General features: G+C 39.8%; 2 protein-coding genes across 14 annotated transcripts in view; one reads left to right on the forward strand and one right to left on the reverse strand.

The window, feature by feature from the left end:
• LOC147836337 (uncharacterized) overlaps positions 1-18302 on the forward strand; it is a 432239-nt gene that overhangs the window by 290193 nt on the left and 123744 nt on the right. The window lies entirely within an intron of this gene.
• rptor (regulatory associated protein of MTOR, complex 1) overlaps positions 1-18302 on the reverse strand; it is a 236070-nt gene that overhangs the window by 185911 nt on the left and 31857 nt on the right. For all 13 annotated transcript variants that reach the window (XM_087257152.1, XM_087257149.1, XM_087257147.1 and 10 more), the window contains exon 4: positions 7905-7987. In XM_087257152.1, coding sequence (XP_087113278.1) covers positions 7905-7987 — 83 coding nt within the window. The remainder of the gene's footprint in view (positions 1-7904; positions 7988-18302) is intronic.

Here is an 18302-nt window from a genome sequence, read left to right on the forward strand (position 1 = left end):
GAAATGAGCCACAGACGGAGGAGAATTTCACCTTCCAGATTCTCTCTCTCCAAAAAAAAACCTGCTTTCTGTGGTGAGTCCACACTCGGGCAATGCCCTGGCCCCACGCCCTGACCACCCAACAGCGGCAGAGTTTAGCTTATAAAATCTGTTTAAAACAAAGACTGCTTTGAAAGACTGTCAAACACCTACAAGCTACCCTGTCTTAGAATCTCATCCGGAGCTGACTTTAAAAGGCATGCTACTGTTTCCCCGCCGAAAGACTTCCAACAGTGAGTTAAAGCCTTTCTGCACCAGCAGAGGACAGCACCGCCAGGAAGGCGCATGTCCCAACACCAGACAAAATGCTCAGAGACCCAGTGGGACAAGCCACTCTCCACAAGCAGCCCACAAGGAGCCTAACAGCAACCAAGGAACGCCCAACCTGCAGTAGTTAGGAGCTCAAGCAACCAGCATCCAGTTTGTTACATGCCAGAGAAAGCCAAAGGTGAAAACCTGACACCAAACGACAGCACAGTGGTGTCATGAGCAGCAGAACTGCTGAAAAGCTTGAAGGGGCCCTACAAGAAGTCAAGCCAGACTCCTTATGACTAGAGGGGGGTCCAAAACCACTTACCCCCCCTGAACACCTACCTTCTGCTCCATCCCCGCAGAGTACTGTGAGTCCAACCCAAGCAAAAGACTGTGTATATAACTGCAGCATCACGCTTCCCCCAAGAAGCAGCCAGTGCCACCATGCTTGCAACCTCAGGTACCAGAAAACACTGGTCTGGTTGTCTTTTTACCTCCTGAGCCACAGCCCACCAACCAGCCACACCTGCGTACAAACAACTGCTCAGGCCCCTGCACTTCAACTCTTGGGGAACCTGAATAAAATGGCGTGGCAATGACACTCTACTTGGCCGTAACCGTGGAGATGAAAGAAAGATGAAAAACGCGCGTCAGCACGGGAGCAGACCTCACATTAATGTCATCTTCCCTGTTTGAGTAACTCAAAGCAAGAGCTCATAGACTTAACCGAACACTTACATGCCAACAAGGCAGGCTGATGGTGCAAATCATACAGCCAAACTGAGGTTCAACTCACATACATCGCTCCTATTCAAGTAACGACTGCATGCAGTCCCCATGACTGCAGTGTACCCCGTGTACCCGTCGCCAATGGGCACATACCTGCTGCTGATTGTTAAAGATCCGCTGGATATGTTTGAACCTCTTTTGAACTTTGAACCCCTTAAAATTTGGGCCCAAGTGCGAGAACTCTCTCACAGCCGTCAGGTCAACCCCAAGACTTTCAGGTCACCGAGGTCGCGGGAAACTGCTGGAACCCGCAAGAACCCAAACTCAACAACATAGACGGGGTCAAGGTCAATACTCTGCAGCCTTCAAACCAGCTAGCAACCCCAACGCTTGCTGCCCCAGGCCTCAAAGGGATTAATGTTGAATAACCGGACTGTGAACGACACTGTGAGCAGACAACCCAGCAGCCATCAGCCTCGCACGGTGCGACACTCCACCTGAACATACCCCAGACCTGTGTTCAACTAACAAGCATACACACTACTATCCAAATGCTGAACTCTCACACATGACAACTGCCAACAGCATTTGCACATTGAACTTGAACCGTGTAGCGTACAGTCCACAGATAAAATTACTTATTGATTTTATCACAGTCTGGGTTCAGTCGACAGGACGACTCCTGGCTCCACAAAGTCTGGGTACCCCCGACAGACTTATCTCTCCAGTGTCCCTGGATTACATATGCCTAGAGCTTCAAAGACATTCCTGCCCAAATACACACACAAACACACACCCACGAGGCTGTTCCGACAGAAAGAAAATGAACTCAAAAATCCTGGACCAGCACAAAACTAAAGTGTTATGTTTTGTAAACTTTGTATCTCATTTCTGACTTGTCTTACCTGTGTAACCTCTCTTATAACCTGTATGCCTGTTCCCTTTGGGCCTTTTTAAATCATAAATAATGTAAGGATATGAAATATTATGTTGATGTACTTTTAACCCCCCCATGTTTGGTACCGATGGGTTTCTGCTGACATATTACAACACATGATGCATAGAGCAAGATCATGACTCACACTGCTTTATTCTTTAAATCCCTGTATTAAATGCCTGTCCGCATGCTTTGGGCAGACACTCAAATTTGCATACGAGCAGCCTCGAGACAAAGGAAGGTTCGCACTCAAACTTTCCCCTGAAATCATTGGTCAGAATAATGAACGGTTTGTCACGTGACCCGCAGGTATAACCAGACTTCTCCCAAAATATCTGGCAGAGTAGTCAGAACGAGGAACATCACCAAAAGGTGGCCCTTTTGGAGGGCAACGCGGCTTTCTAAGTCGCATGGACTTTTTCCGCCACGCTTTCTTATTTTCCGGCAAAGTAAACTCAGTTTAAAGTTTGCGATCGTGTTCGTCCGAACTGTATTACAAACTCAACCCATCAAGAAGGACATCAAAGGAGTTTCATCAGGAAGAGACCCGCATAAAGAGAGACCTCCAGACATGAAAGTCCAGGTATTTTTAGTTATGCGAATAAGCTGTGCCGCTTTTATCAAAAAGGTGTTTTTTATAATCTTGATGATCCTTAATGGTGCGTGTGGAACTGAAATTTTTGTCACTCTTTTATCTGAAATCTCTATTTCCTCGCTTTACTATTTCTCTTTGTTGTTACACGTTCTATAGACCCGATATTTCCACGTGTTTTACCTTTTTTCTGTGTTTAATGTATGTTTGTGCGTTTGTTGTTATTTGTCTGACTAGTCAATAAATTCCATTATAATCAAGTGAATTGTATTGTTGTCACTGAAATACAGATTCCCCTGCCTAGCTGTTATAAGTTGATTAAAACTTATAAATGATTAATCTACTTCACAAGAAGTAGCAATTAAATTCCCTTTTTCTAAATGAATAAATCATTACCGTGTCCGCTCGGAAGAGCTGCGGCTCTGCTGGTGTTTGTTTGGTCAAAATAACAATAAATTGATCCAGAATATTAATGATTAATAATCATTCGTTATTGTTGATAATTGATATTCATAATCTGAGGATCCGCTCGGTCGCGCGGGCAGGATCATATACAATCATATGTTTGTTTGACCAAACTGACTGAAGCTTAAGCCGGAATATTAATAATTAAGAATAAACCGTTATTGTTGACTATTATTATTCATAAAATGAGCTAATTTCTGTTACAACCGGAATGGCGGATGGTTGACCCATCCCTTCCTAACTCTCATGGCCCCGCCGCACGATGTTCACATCGGAGCTAATAGCCTGATACATCTTCAGGCATATATATAGACACCTTTAACGACGGGTTATAGGCACCCACACTTCTCACAGCCAACAACGATGACTGTCACCCTTAAGAAACCCCACTCAGGCAGACCATGCAAGAGGTCTGCTCCATCATCAGCAAACAAGACTCTGTGGTGCCAGCCTATACAAACAGGTGCTCTATATGACTCTCCATACGAAAGGCCGAACTCTAAACCACACATTAAGGTGTTCTTCAAACCAACTACAGAAGGCATAAAACTGGGCCTCAACCTGGAAGCCATACCTTAAATTGAACTGTCCTCATGAACAGTATATGTCTTGTGTAATAGCTGCATGGCAACTGACATAAAAATCTCCAAAGACTACCTACTGGGACGATTGGTTAGCTACGAGTTCCATGACTTTGAACTCTTGGGCCAATTAGTGGCCTCACCCCACATGCAACGAAACCATAGAGGAGCTTAGAAAACACAAACTATACTGTTCCATTCAAGCTCGCCACACTCACGTCTGTCTTACCAGTAAACAAAGAACAGGTAGGCAGAAGTGAGCTCACCGAGGACTAACTCCTTGCCGTGTACCCAGCCACTTGTCACCCCATCACTAACATGGATGAAGACAGGGCACTTTCCTCAACAGAACAGACATGCTGAGGCCACGCAGGATGATGCCAACCGACAAACGTCAGCACATCCTGTATGACTACAATGATGCCCTCACTCTTTAGACTACAAGTCCCACTGACCTTCACATGGAAATACCCAACTCCATGGTGGAAAAAGGACATCTGTCAATACAACAACACCTACTCTGCACCCATCTGGCCCGTCCTCAAGCCAAACGTCAAAGGGTGCCTGGCTATAAAAAGCTAAATAAGCAAATGCATTGTCACGAGGGCCAATGACACCACTGGAACAGGAAGTGCCCAGAACTCAAGGACCAACCATCTTCTCAATGCTTGATGTGGTCCCCGCCTTCTGGACGATACCTGTACATCCAAATGACCAGAATAAGCTAGCTTTCACCTTAAACAACAGACACTAAACGATCATGAGGTGCCCCGTCGGCTAGGCCAACTCACCAGCTGAAAGCAACACCCTCCTGAACAAAGCATATCCCGATGCTTATGTTAGAGGCAACATCATCTACGTTGATGGCATCCTTAATGGAAGTACCACCGTGTCTGGCCACTCAAAGGAGACAGACCATGTCCTACAACAGTTGACTGTGGCTAGTGCAAAGACTACCGCCTAGCAAGGTCTCCGAACTGAGCAGCTCCCTAAGTGGGTGCAACTACTCCAGACACGTCATTAAGAACTGTTCAAAGACTTCTAGACCCGTGACCACCCTGTCAAAAAGGGCTGTCCTTCTGTTTGATGGAAGGTCAACAGCTGGCCACGACTGAATTGAGACAACGTCTGGGCATATGCAAGTAAGACACTCCTTGCGCCAGAAGGCAAATACTAAGACTGTGAAATAACATCGCTCTGCACGGTGGGTGCCATTTCAACAGCTATTCTCCAACTTCTTTGGAGCACAAAAGCCATCATAGACACCTGCCACCAACCTGTCATGTTACTGAACAGTCAGCACATTCGGGATGGCATAAAGACTAACGCCAGTACGGCCATGCGGCCGATGGTCCCCCAGGGCCACTGTATTGACACGCGTTACATGTTAAGCCACAAACCCATGCTGGGCAACGGCCTAGCTGTTTATCAAGACTGTACAACTGACTAACCATTTGCAACACTGTAGAGGAGGAACCCCAGCCACCTCTGCCAACCTGTCATTCAAGTACTCCAAGTACTGGGATAAGAATGCGTGCCAAGGTATGCCCACAGCCCGTGTCGATGGATGCTCCCACAAACATCGCAGTATGCAGGAATGGCAGTCATCATTGTAACCCTTCAAAGCACAGCAGCCCATGACATCAGAGTACACTTAGCTGCACAGACTCTAACTTGCTAGACTCTGTTTCACGTTCCACCTCCCAGGGTGGAAACAAAAGGCTTGAGAACTGCCCACCACAAGCCCGTGAAACATCAACACTCTTTTTTTTCCCAAGTAGGCGACCACAACACTGACAACCGCATCATGGTCGTCTACTGAAAAAAGATAAGAACATTTCAAACTTTCAGGCACTGACAAGGACCTGAATGACCGGACAGATGCCCTTACCAAGAAGGCGCATCACAAGGTGGACCATGGTCACCACCCAACCAAAACCCAGAGATCTGGCAGCTGTAACCAGCAGCCAACAACCCTGCCTAACCGAACACAGCTGCCACATCCAATCTCACCAGCCCGACTAATTGCGCCCAAACGACATTGCGCCCACTAGGCGTCTGACTCCTCACGTCAGACCAGGTTTATTTTTACTTTTACTTTGTCTCTTGTTGTTGTTTTTTTTTTGTTTTGTTTCCACCACTCACCCCACCTACCACCCGATCCTTCTGTCTGACCTCAGCTTCAACGCAGATGTCACTCAACACCTCACACTCATCTTAAAAAACAGGTGCGTGTGAATCATTTTTGGGTTGTCTCTGAAGACCCCACAACACCACAGTTCATGCTGCCTCAGAGCCAGAGGGGGGTAATGCTAATGTACTGACCCAGCACACAGCAAAACATGCCCAGGGCGCTGATTCACCGAGCACCACAGCAACACAGAGGAACTATCCTCTCATGATCAGACACCCAGATGGATCGGGTGGGACACTTCCATGGGCTCACAAGGAGCAACAATTTTTTTTTTAGTGTGTGTTTTTCTCTCCTTCGCTTCCTTTTCCCCTTGAACTCATATGCCAGTACACCAAGTGGGTAGAGTGTCTCTCAGCACCGATGACACAGCCCAGACCATGGCATATCTTCTGATGATGTAAACAACTGGGACCGAGGTACCCCCCCTGCACTACCAACATCACACAGGAAGTGCAAAGACTCCTGGTTGTATACGCTCAGCCGCATAGCAGCCAACCCTCAAACCTACGTATCACAACCAGAGTAACAAACATTGGGCCACAAGCCAGGAAAGGGGGTAGAGACCCCGCAACCGGTGTCACAGTGAAATGCCCAGCCAAGCACAGTCATCACAGACACCACCTACTCTCTCCCCTGTTCCCTTTCTCTCTCTTCCCACGCCACGCCTACGCTGATCAAAATCAAACTCCGTCCAGCTGACTCAGGAACGGACATCGAGGGACCCTCACCTCCAGCCCAACCAACAAGTTAAGTTAGATCCCAATTAACCGGGTTTTCTCCGAACCACATTGTCTGGGAAGAAGGGGACTGTAACATAACTGTTAACATATATATTGTAACATATATGCTCGAGATAAACGTTCCGTTCAATATTCCCCCGCTTATATTAAGCACTTGATGTCCCGCTGCCCGCCCCGCCCCGTTTTCTATCCGCTGCGCCCGATCCCGCTAAAGAGCGGGGGGAGAACAAAACCGAAAATCACCCAGTTATACAGTCCAGACAGCCTATAACAAGCTGTCTGTATAAACACACACACGCACAGCACCAAGCACACACACACATACAAAGCTTTCTCTCTCTCATTCGCGCGCGCGCGCCCTCTAACACACACTCATAAGCACCAAGCACAAACACAGGCAAAGCTCTCTCTCTCTCATTCGCGCGCGCATACACACACACACACACACACACACACACACACACACATATCTCTCATTCGCGCGTGCGCATACATACACACACACACACACACTGCAACAAACAAGCTAAACACAGCATAGCGCTATTTCATTTACACACATACATACGCGTGCTCACTCGGGAGTCGGGAGCGATATTGCTAGACAGCCCACTCCCGTCCCAAATTAAACCCGTTACCTACCGCTTCCGTGATTTATTCTGAAATTTATACCCGCGCCATAGAAATCTAGTCGGGTCCCCAGACCTCTAGATTGTATTGTTTGCCTCACGAGAAAATGTCACTGAAATACAGATTCCCCTGCCTAGCTGTTATAAGTTGATTAAAACTTATAAATGATTAATCTACTTCACAAGAAGTAGCAATTAAATTCCCTTTTTATAAATGAATAGATCATTGCCGTGTCCGCTCGGAAGAGCGGCGGCTCTGCTTGTGTTTGTTTGGTCAAGTTAACAATAAATTGATCCAGAATATTAATGATTAATAATAATTCGTTATTGTTGATAATTAATATTCATAATCTGAGAGTGCGCTCGGTCGAGCGAGCAGGATCAGATACAATCATATGTTTGTTTGACCAAATTGACTGAAGCTTAAGCCGGAATATTAATAATTAAGAATAAACCGTTGTTGTTGATTATTAATATTCATAAAATGAGCTAATTTCTGTTACATTTATTACTATTATTATTTTGCGTCATATTGTATTGTACATGGTTTTATTATCTTTTAAGTAAAGCCTGTGTCATTTCCAGCCCAAAAACTTGCTGTTTGAATAAAAGCAACTTTAAGGTAGAATTTGACAGGGATATGAATAAATTTGGGCTTGACTAAAAGTTTTATGTTAATTTAGTTTTGTTGTAGTGTGAACAATGAACAGTAAGAATAATAAAACGTGTAACATGACGGCTCTTACCCTGGGCTGCCAGTTCTCATACTGTTTCTGGAGGTTAGCTCCTATTGTTTCCAGCGCTTTCTGTGGACTCATGGATAGAGGGTCTAGAAGATCAAATGAGAAAATAAATGATTCACATGATTCTTATCATTCAGACACTATTATACATTAGTGTTTTAAAAATATTGATGTTTTAATATTAAAATACTTTAAGATATGATATTGATTTTTTGCATATTGTCGCACAAATACAAGCAGCACTTTATTAGTTAACACCACTCACTGACACTTGTGTGGTATTTGCCAACATACATACATATGTGTGTGTATGTGTGTGTGCGTGCATGAGAACAACATTGCTATTTCAGTTTCATTCATACAGCCTCATGCATAATCTCCACATGTATGCTACTGAAGAAGATGTCAGTTACTGTCAGCTATAAGGATAGTGATGACGGAAATGGATAATTGGATCAAACATGAAGAGAAACAAATGCTTTTGGCAATGTATGCATTAAATTGTATGAAATAAATTGAAATAAATAAATGTGTGTATATATATATATATATATATATATATATATATATATATATATATATATATATATATATATATATATATATATATATATACACCAAAGAGTTCTCTTTTGTAAATGTTAAATTACGGATAATTATATTGTTGTTGTGAAAAAAGCCAGCCATATACTCCATTTCTTTTTAAATATCACTTTTTGTATTCGAAGTGCATGTGTAAATGCTTGAAATTGGATTTCACTTTCTATTTCCTTCCATCTCTACAAATAAAATCATTTAAGTCACGCACACACGCACACACACATACACACACGCACACGCACACATAGCCTTGCAGGTACAATGAGACTCCGCCCACTGTTGCGAACCTCAAAATGGGCGGAACACAGAGAGTGCGGAACGATTTAAATGCATTAAAACTTAAAGACTGCTCATGAATGATATGCTCATTCTGCTGCAATACTTTTTAAATAGAGCTCATATTAAAAATACACTGAAACTTGGTCGTTAGCATTTATTTATTATTCTAAAGCTTTTAAAAACATACTTACAATTTGAAAACATAATAAAAACATTAACATACTAAACAAATATAATATTTTCACGTAATAGGTAATTCCCCTTTATTTCAGAGAATAATTTAAGGATGTTGCATATTATTCTGCTATCTTAAAGAAAACCGATAAGTGTTTCAGGACATAAGAGCAAGTAATAAAATAGGGCCTATTTTTTGTTTATGCTTAGCAGCTATCTACTAATAAAGCTCTACATTCAGAATTTTAATTTTTAATCTTTCCACGTCATATAAAAATATAGAATTTTTTTTTTACTAGCAGTTTTTCCCAATCTGTTTATAAAGCAGCACTGCGCAGGACTGGATGACTGAAAATAATGTAGTTTCTGGTTTCACACATCCAAAAATACTTTGTTTGCAGGATTTAATTAATGTTATCGTATCCAAAAACATTTATAAAAATATTTCAAAACTCCTTCGTTGTTTGTTGTTTTTAGGAAACATTTAAATTTTTTTTTAGATAGGCCTTTATAAAATGAAAGGTTTAAAATGGCTTGAAACAGTTTAATTTATTTGTATTGTATATACCTAAATTGTTATAGCTTTTGTTTGTTTTATATTGGTTTATTTATTTACTGTGATTTTATTATTTCCGATATCTGTAATTCTTGAAATGATTTCAACATAGCTTAGGCTATTTTATCTAGACATGACACTATTGTTTTGAGCCTACAAAAGTGGACACATAATTTGTAAAAATTTGTCTTTCTGTTGTATTCATATTTTGTATCATCTCCAAAACAAATTTGAAAAGAAAGAAAGAAATCCAGCCACATGCATCATCAAGAGCTATTAAGCGAGCGCTCTCTTGTCCGGTCTCTCACACAAACACATATGCAAACGCACATATTTCATGCGCTAACACACCTTTTATCCTTAACAATGGTCTGATCTCGGAGCACTGTGGCTGTACTTTTATTAAACTTTGATTGAGGCACTCACCGATTTAAGACAGATTTTGATCGGTCTGCGCAACGCTACATGAAGTCACACATACACTGTTTGATGTTGCGCTATGATTGGTCGGAGCTTTCCTATTACTTATAGTTATTTACACCTTTTTTCTTTCATTCAGTACAAATAGGCTACTCTCAAATAACATCTGAATATTTTTATGTGTACACTGAAACACGATTTAAGAACAAACTTAGATCAAAATATAAATAATTAGGATGCACTCGGCTTTTAAACAAAGAAAAAGGTTGCACAGAATGAGATGTTTTTCTTTCTCGCTGAGCCAGACATTCCTCTGTTTATGTTTATGTTTTGAATGTTGTTTATAGCATTTTTAGCGTACACATTTCATACACATATATAAGCTGACCTTCTTTTTTTAATGTTGATAAAGATATTTATAGTCTAATTTATGAAACAAAGTGTGAAATGTCAGTATGGATGATGATCGTTTTGTGTAGTTTAAATGCAGTCTTTTAAATGCAACTAAAGATGCTATAAATGCATAACAAAACATATTTTTGTATGCAGTCCCAACGTTAATGGAATGGATTGAGGCCTTTTGTCTTTCTGTTTATCAGACAGCAGCTTCTTTAAGTCCCCTCCCCCATTCCACTTTTCGTATGCTAATGGTGTATAATTCCTTGGTCTATACAGCCAAACTTATTTGAGTTTGAGTTTTTTTAACTCACACGTAATGTAATAATCTCTTTTTGGCCTGCCTATACCCTTTCCAACATCCACTATAAATTATTGATGAAAAATAAATGAATATCCACACACAAATCAGCGCGGTATCGTTTACCGGCGAGCAAGCACATGACCATGGAGCAGAATGGAGCGTCACAACGTATACAGTACATCAGTTCAGTATGTTTACTATGTTACATAACTGCCCCCTGCTGGCCATGTATTACTTGTGTTAGATCATGTTGTACTGTGCCACAGTTTACTGCAGTCACATGCGACACCACTTTAGATCACTCACACATTCTCAGTAGTCATATTTGTAAAATAGTAATAAGAACAATAAAAATTAACTTAGACATAGCTATGCTACTTTTGGCAAGCAGCATTTTTTAAGTTGCTTGCCCAACACAGTTAATTTGTACCCAGAGAGCTGTCCAAACCGTTCAAGAAAAACTAATAAGACTAGAAAGTGATTCATCTGGATAGGAGAGATAATGGCCCATTCTCAATTCTACCCCTTACCCACCTTTGGTGTCCCAATTCTCTTTAGCTTGAAGGACTGCTGTCTTATTCAGACATTTTACATTTAGTTAGTATTAAATTGTGATTTAGCGACCTTCTGGTTATATATAGGTATTGTATTAAATGCTAGAGTCCTTATTTGATGACATAAAAAATGTGAGCATATGTATTCAGAAGCTGCATGGAAGAGCACATGGTTGTAGCAATCATTTGCTCCTTGATTTAAGTTGTATTGAGGGCACATTGGGTTTGTAGACATTATTTCATCATAATTTGACTTAGGTTTATTTATGCTTACACTATACTCATGTCATTATACTTGCAAGATGTTAATTTTGTTCTTTATTTGGTCAATTGTATATATGAGTCGGTTAAGAGTGTAACCAGTGATTATTTTGCAAAGAGCCCCAATTGTGCATACTTACCATTCTGTATTTTGTATATTTTGCAGTTTTATGCTCCTTATTCCATAATCAACAGTAAAAGGTTCAAACTTATCCCTTGAGTCTGTTATCATTGGAAGATGTTAACTCTCAGTTAAGTCAAGCAAGGCGTTTGATATAAGGGGCAGAACAGTCAAACGAATATCTTCAGTGACCAACTTTTAGGTCTAGAATAATCTTTTGACTTCATGGTGGGGAGCATGTCAGCTCATAAGGTGATCTTTCAACAATGTCCAAGCCAAGCTCCAAAGCTGGATCACAGAGGCAGGCATCAAGCACATCATGCTCTTCACGTCACTAACATGGTTTATCGGCTGTAACCAGCACTGCTGCAATGGCACGAAATGGCAGAAATAGCTTTTGCTAAAAAAGAAATCGAAATGTAAGTACAACAAGCACTGCTAGAAGCTTCATTGAAGACTTTAGGCCTATGTGTCAGAACAGATGAATAATAATGTGCATGCAAAGGCGCCAGTCCTGGATGAACCGATAAGGAAAGCATACGTTTATCAGAAATGCAACAACCACAGAATACTGGATAATATTTGCAGCAGGAAAGGCAGTGTATGTCATGTCTCCAAGATTGCAGCCTAGTGATGCAGAGAACATACAGAACCATGCCATTTCACAGTCTACCAGTGTACGCTTGACACTCTCTGGTCAAGCAAGGCATGCACCCAGTCACCTCAATATGTTCATCACCCAAAAGCCCAGTTTTCAGCAGTTCAAGGTAGTGAGGAAAGAAGCAGACATAGAGAGATGCCACTGGACTATTCTTAGACAATGTCAGGTATTCCCTTATATGCCGGGCATCAAAGTAATTTGTATGTGGACAGTCACATCTTCGATGTGGTCAAGTTTATTGCAAGACGTGATTTGGTGTCTACTGGCCTTACACAATTTAACGACCAACCAGAAACTTTCAGAGCATGGAGGGCATCTTTCATACATGATACAAAAGACCTTAACATTTCACCAAGATAAGAAATGGACTTGCTAGTAAGATGCCTAGGGTTGCACCGATACCATTTATTTGGAAGAAGGGATGCTCAAAATAACCGATTAACTGTTAACCATAAGGGAGCATTTGTAACTGATTCATGGTATCAGTTGAACGATTACAAATATTATTTTCTATATTTTTAAAGTTTGGCTGCATAAGTGGTAGATCACAGTGAACACTGTTTTTACACATTTTTTGAATGGTTTGCAGTTGTACGGTATGTGCACTAGAGTGGAAAAAGCTTGTTACCTCAGTCACGTCTTTTTCATTCTTCAATCAAATGAAAGCAGAGGCAGGGTTTTCTTTCAGTTGACAGCAATGTGTTGCGAGGTCAAGACGACTACAGTGAGCTTTTAATGAAGGAGGAGAGACTTGTGGTCGATGTTTCAAGTCATTCAAAGCTACATGACTTAACACATCTTGAATATCATAATGATATTAAAAAAGCTGATTCAGTCATTTCCTATAGTGACAAAAAAGCGCTGCACTCCTTTTTTTATTGTCATCAATAAAGGCAGTGCGGTGTGCCTCTCGTTTTTGGAATGGAAAAGCACGAGCAATAACAGTAACATGCAACCACACGTGCCTACAGAGGTATTCTGTCATAGAAGCAAAATGAAAGGAGGATATTTCTGGACACAATTTGACAGACGAGTTGACAAACTAGTGCTGATGCTGATCACCTCTGTGCTGCCTGGAGCCGCGTCATAAATAGACTATGATGATGTAGGTCTCTATTTTGACGGTCCATGCGCAGAGCACAAAATGCAGGGCGCAAATGCTTTCAGGGCGTGTCAGAACGCATTTTTGCTAATTTAAGGATGGAAAAATCCGCTTTGCGCCGTGGCGCATGGTCTAAAAGGGTTGAGTTTATTTTCTTAATGAGTTATAGGTGTGTTTTGAGAATAAACCAATTAGAGTCTCATATCCCATTCCCTTTAAGAGCCAGCTGCATCGCGCCATAAGCGAATTTGCTATTTACAGGACGTAAAGTAAGTCTAAGAGGAAAAACTGAGCATTTCACTTGCAAACAGTTAACAGTTTTTTTTTTTTTTTTTAAGAAAACGGTTAAACAGAGCATCTACTACGTGAGAATGAGAGATAATGGATCTACTTTCACTTTCGCTCTTGGATAGGGAAAACACGCACAAACATCAATTATTCTATAAATAATTAATTGCGTTTGTTAAGCGCAAATATTCGTTTCAAAACTATTTCTAAATTCAGTTCTAATTTCCAGCAAACAAATAAATGAACAATAATAACGAAGTGTGCTCAAAAACCTGAGTTATATCCTAAAACACATGCTGTGCCCCATATGGTCTAAAACCTGACAGGTGGGCAAATCTAAGCTTGCTTTTAATAAAACAAATATAAATATGGATATAATAAATAATACTGCTAATAATAATAACATTATACAAAAGCAATTTGTTATGAGCAAACTAAAAAACCTCCCGAGATGAAGACATAAAAGCAGTGATTTTTCATATCCTATATCTATTCTTATTACATCATATATATATATATATATATATATATATATATATATATATATATATATATATATATATATATATATCCTTAATATTTAAATTTATTCATATGTAAAGATATTTGCCTATTCCTCTCTTGTGCTTATTAAGCAGTGTGTAAGTGAGGCGCAACTCTGCGCTGGAGTTTAGACCTGGTTTGTTTTGGTCTAATGAAAAATCTATTTTAGTTTAGCAGTGCGCTTTAGAATGCCTTCCTTTTTAGACCAGAATGCCTATGGGCGCACATATGATCGCTAATGCATGTGCTATTTAAACAGCGTAGCGCAGCGCCTCAAAACGACTCTTGCGCCAAGCTAAAACTAGCAAAAGACTATTGCGCCGCGCCTTCCGCCACATTGCGCCAGGTGTATGATAGGGCCCTTAGTGTTCAACGAGCTTGTCTGTTGGCAAAATTAACCAAAATGAGCAGTTTCTATAGTTCTGGCGCTAAACTCAAATAATATTTCTTCTTTAGTAAAAAAATAACAGACCTATAGGTATACATGACAGACAGCACAATCTAACTAAAACATGCCTGCTGTTTGAACATTCTTTGAGTATTCGTTTGTGATATTGTCCTTTCCTTTTTAATATTAAGATTTTTCTTAGAAATCAGCAATAGGCTACTACTAACATTGTTGGTAAAATAATCAGCCTTTTATCAAATGTATTAATTTTATTAAATTAAAGCCTCATATTTTCCTGCAGGTTTGATGCAGACTAAACTAAACCATCTGATGCCACTTTTACTTAATAATCCCTTTCCAAATCTCGCTGTGAGACGGAGAAAGTTCAAAACAAGGTCCGCTTATATGCTTCAGTGTCAAAACTGGTCTGTTAAATAAAATGTTAACATAAAAAATTACAGTGAAATATTCACAGTTTCAGAGTAACCTATATTAGGCTAAATTATTTTCTGTTAATGTCAATCCAAATGCGCCCGTCAGTTTCACTTGTATTAATTTAATCAACTACTTTGACCACAATGGGCCAGGCTTAAAAACTGTTTGCAGCACTTAAAGTATTCCCCTTGGAAGAAACTCAGTCTGAAGGGTTGGAGAACAAACTCAATGTGAGAATAATCTTACGGAGCGGCGCACGTCGCCTTTGAGCATGCAGCCAGCACGTTAATGAAAGGGTTTGATGCATCTGAGACAAAGCGCACAGCGCTCCGGTATCTACAGACATTTGCGAAAAAGCAGCTCAAATGGAAGAAATAAGTACATTGAGGATCAGCCAATGTATTACTGAGGCTTTTCTAAATAAACTTTTAGGTAGGCCTACTTTATGGGTGAAGAGCAGGTAATAACCCTCCCCACTCCTCTATTGCGAACGCGATCTAATCTAACAAACAGAATGCAACATGATTTAGAAACAATGAAATGAACTCCTGCTGCAGGTCAAAATTAACCCATTTAAAGCTAAACTAAATGTATTTCTCCACTAATCATTTAAACTAACAGAAACAAATAGTCTTGGAAAAAGTTTTTCCTGTTGTCTTAATTGCGTCAAGCAGTTTGAATGGAGAATAATTGAAGAATGATTGACAGGCGCAGCAGCAGAAAGCGCTGAAGGGAACATGAAATTAACCACATGAATATAGGCCTACATCTGTACTTCACATTAAACTACAGAACGGCTTCAAAACATTTAGGATATAGGCATGCATGACTATGTTCTAGTGGCTTATAACAGGCTACTTATATGGCTTAGTTGGCTTGTAAACACAGACTATAGCGCAAGCGCAAGATCGGATTTGGATCGGTACCAATACCCAATCCAGCAAAAATATGCGGTATCGAACCGATATCAGATCCAAGTATCGGGATCGGTGCATCCCTAAAGATGACTACGGCGCGAGTCAGCCGTTCTCTTTAATTATCCATTACAAGGGTTCAAGCAGATCTGGAAAAGACTTTACGAAACATAAAGCACCAGAAATGTTACAGAGCTCTCTCTTCAGGAAATTGGGGAACTTCTCCAAAATATCGGACAGAGATAAATGAAGACTGCGTGAGCAAGGTGATTTGCTCCTAGAGATCCAAGCAACTATGCAGGATGGACATCTGATGATTCTTTCCTATCTAGAAACACGATGAGAAGTAAACCTAATAATACAGAAATTGCCATTCAGCTTACAAGAGAAGTGGCTCACAGTGGGGTCTAAATACAAAGAGGAGCAGGGTTTCCTTTATGAAATGTTGAGTGTTTGCTATTTTAAAGTGATAGGATAAGACAGTCAATAATTAAGCCTTTTCATTTACGTTCAATTTAAGTTTTTGTTGTTGATTATATTTTACTATCTCATTTTACTCTCTCAATCACGATCGTAATCTCGATCGTATGTCCTGAAACACTTAACGATTTCCATTACTTAAGATAAACAAATAATATGCAACATCCTTAAATTATTCTCTTAAATAAAGGGGAATTACCTATTAAGTGTAATATTGCTAATGGAAAAACGTTATGTTTTAGGTCTCTCCAGAGCATTTGGGATAAATGTTTGACGGCGTCTATCAAAACAAGGATGTTATAAAATACATTTTATACCGAGGTATTACTTTAAAATTTCTGTGGTTTTATATTATGGATGGTGCGCTGGGTCATCCCTCCGCTTGTGGCGAGACCACTCGATGTCAACAGTCTGTCAGCGAGTAACTAACTATAATAAATGGAAATGCATAGGTCTGTGCATATAGACACATAATGTAATGCTGTACAGTAACGTGTCATTTGTTTGTTTTGGTTGTCATCAATTTAATTATTTTGTGATGATGTGATGGTGTGCTTTATTTGCCTGCTTGATTCCCACTGAACTGGGTTGTGTGACAAATCAAGTTCGGGGGATGTGTGACACTTGATTCACCACTAACAGAGGGATGACCAGCGCACCATCCATAATAGAAAAACAACAGAATTTCTCAGGTAAAAACTCGGTATAAAACATATTTTATAGCATCCTCGTTTCATTAGTTGCCGTCAAACATTCAGCCCAAATGTTTCGGAGTGACCTAAAACATATTTATATAGGCTGAAACTTAATGGATAATTCCCTTTTTTTTTTTAAGAAAATAATTAGGACATTAAGTAGTAGGCAATTAGTAGGCAATATCCTTCTGAAAAGGCTTCATTTAAAATGTCATTTTGACAAAAGAGATAACAGGATAATGTTGGATAATGACTGTAGGAAAAAAAATGTATGTCTAATCTATTTTTTCAAGATTTATTTTTTAAGCTTGAAGTGCAGTGAATTCTTAATTGACGCCCAGTTGATATTTCTTCAACTAATATTTCAATGTATATAAGCTAATTTATAAAGAGCTTATTTTATATACTTTTTATTAGCCGCATTATTCTGTGTGTGTGGTATTCATGGCCCAGATGTGCAGGCAATAAACAAGGCTTAAACATTAAAATGTGCTTTTAGAAACTTAAAATATTTATATTTTATGTTGGCTATGCTTAGGATAGGGGAAAACATTTAGAATACAAAACATTTAGCCCCTTAACCTAAATAGGCCGGCTATAAGAGGATGCGCTGTTTTAAACAAGCAGAATATTTTCTTTCTGCAGGCTGTTAGCTCTGAATGCGTGTGAAAGAGAAAACAGAGAACAGAGAAAAAATTAACCGAAAATTATTAATATGCAGCTCACTTTGCTTTCAAATAACCCTGTTTATTTAATTTATAACTGCCACTAAAAGCTATGCAAAAAGCAACCAATTTTGAGTCCATGAGAGCATTTTGCATGTATTGGCAGTTGGTCAAATATTTGTAACCTGGCCTTAAATAAATAATAATTGTTGATAAAGCAAGTTATACTGCAATCAGGTGATGTGCTCCACCAAAGTGATAACCTTAATATTATTTTGTAGTGTGTGCTATGCCGCAGTTTTCATATCTTGCGCACATTTAAGATTTGATGTAATAACATCGCCATGATAGGCAAAGAAATTGAAACATTCTTTTCACCCCAACGCAATTTAATAGGGCACTATAAAGGCTAAAGAACTTAATAGTTATATTTGCTTAATTTTTGCAGCCTAGGGCTATACTTCTCACAATGTATTGTACCTTTTTTTAAGCATACAGTATAGTGTAAAAGCATGTTTATTACTGAGAAAACTAAAACAAATAAAATTATTTTAATTGAACATCA

The sequence above is a fragment of the Danio rerio genome, chromosome 6, assembly GCF_052040795.2.
Source record: "Danio rerio strain M-AB ecotype USA chromosome 6, GRCz13ab, whole genome shotgun sequence".
NCBI classification, from domain to species: domain Eukaryota; kingdom Metazoa; phylum Chordata; class Actinopteri; order Cypriniformes; family Danionidae; genus Danio; species Danio rerio.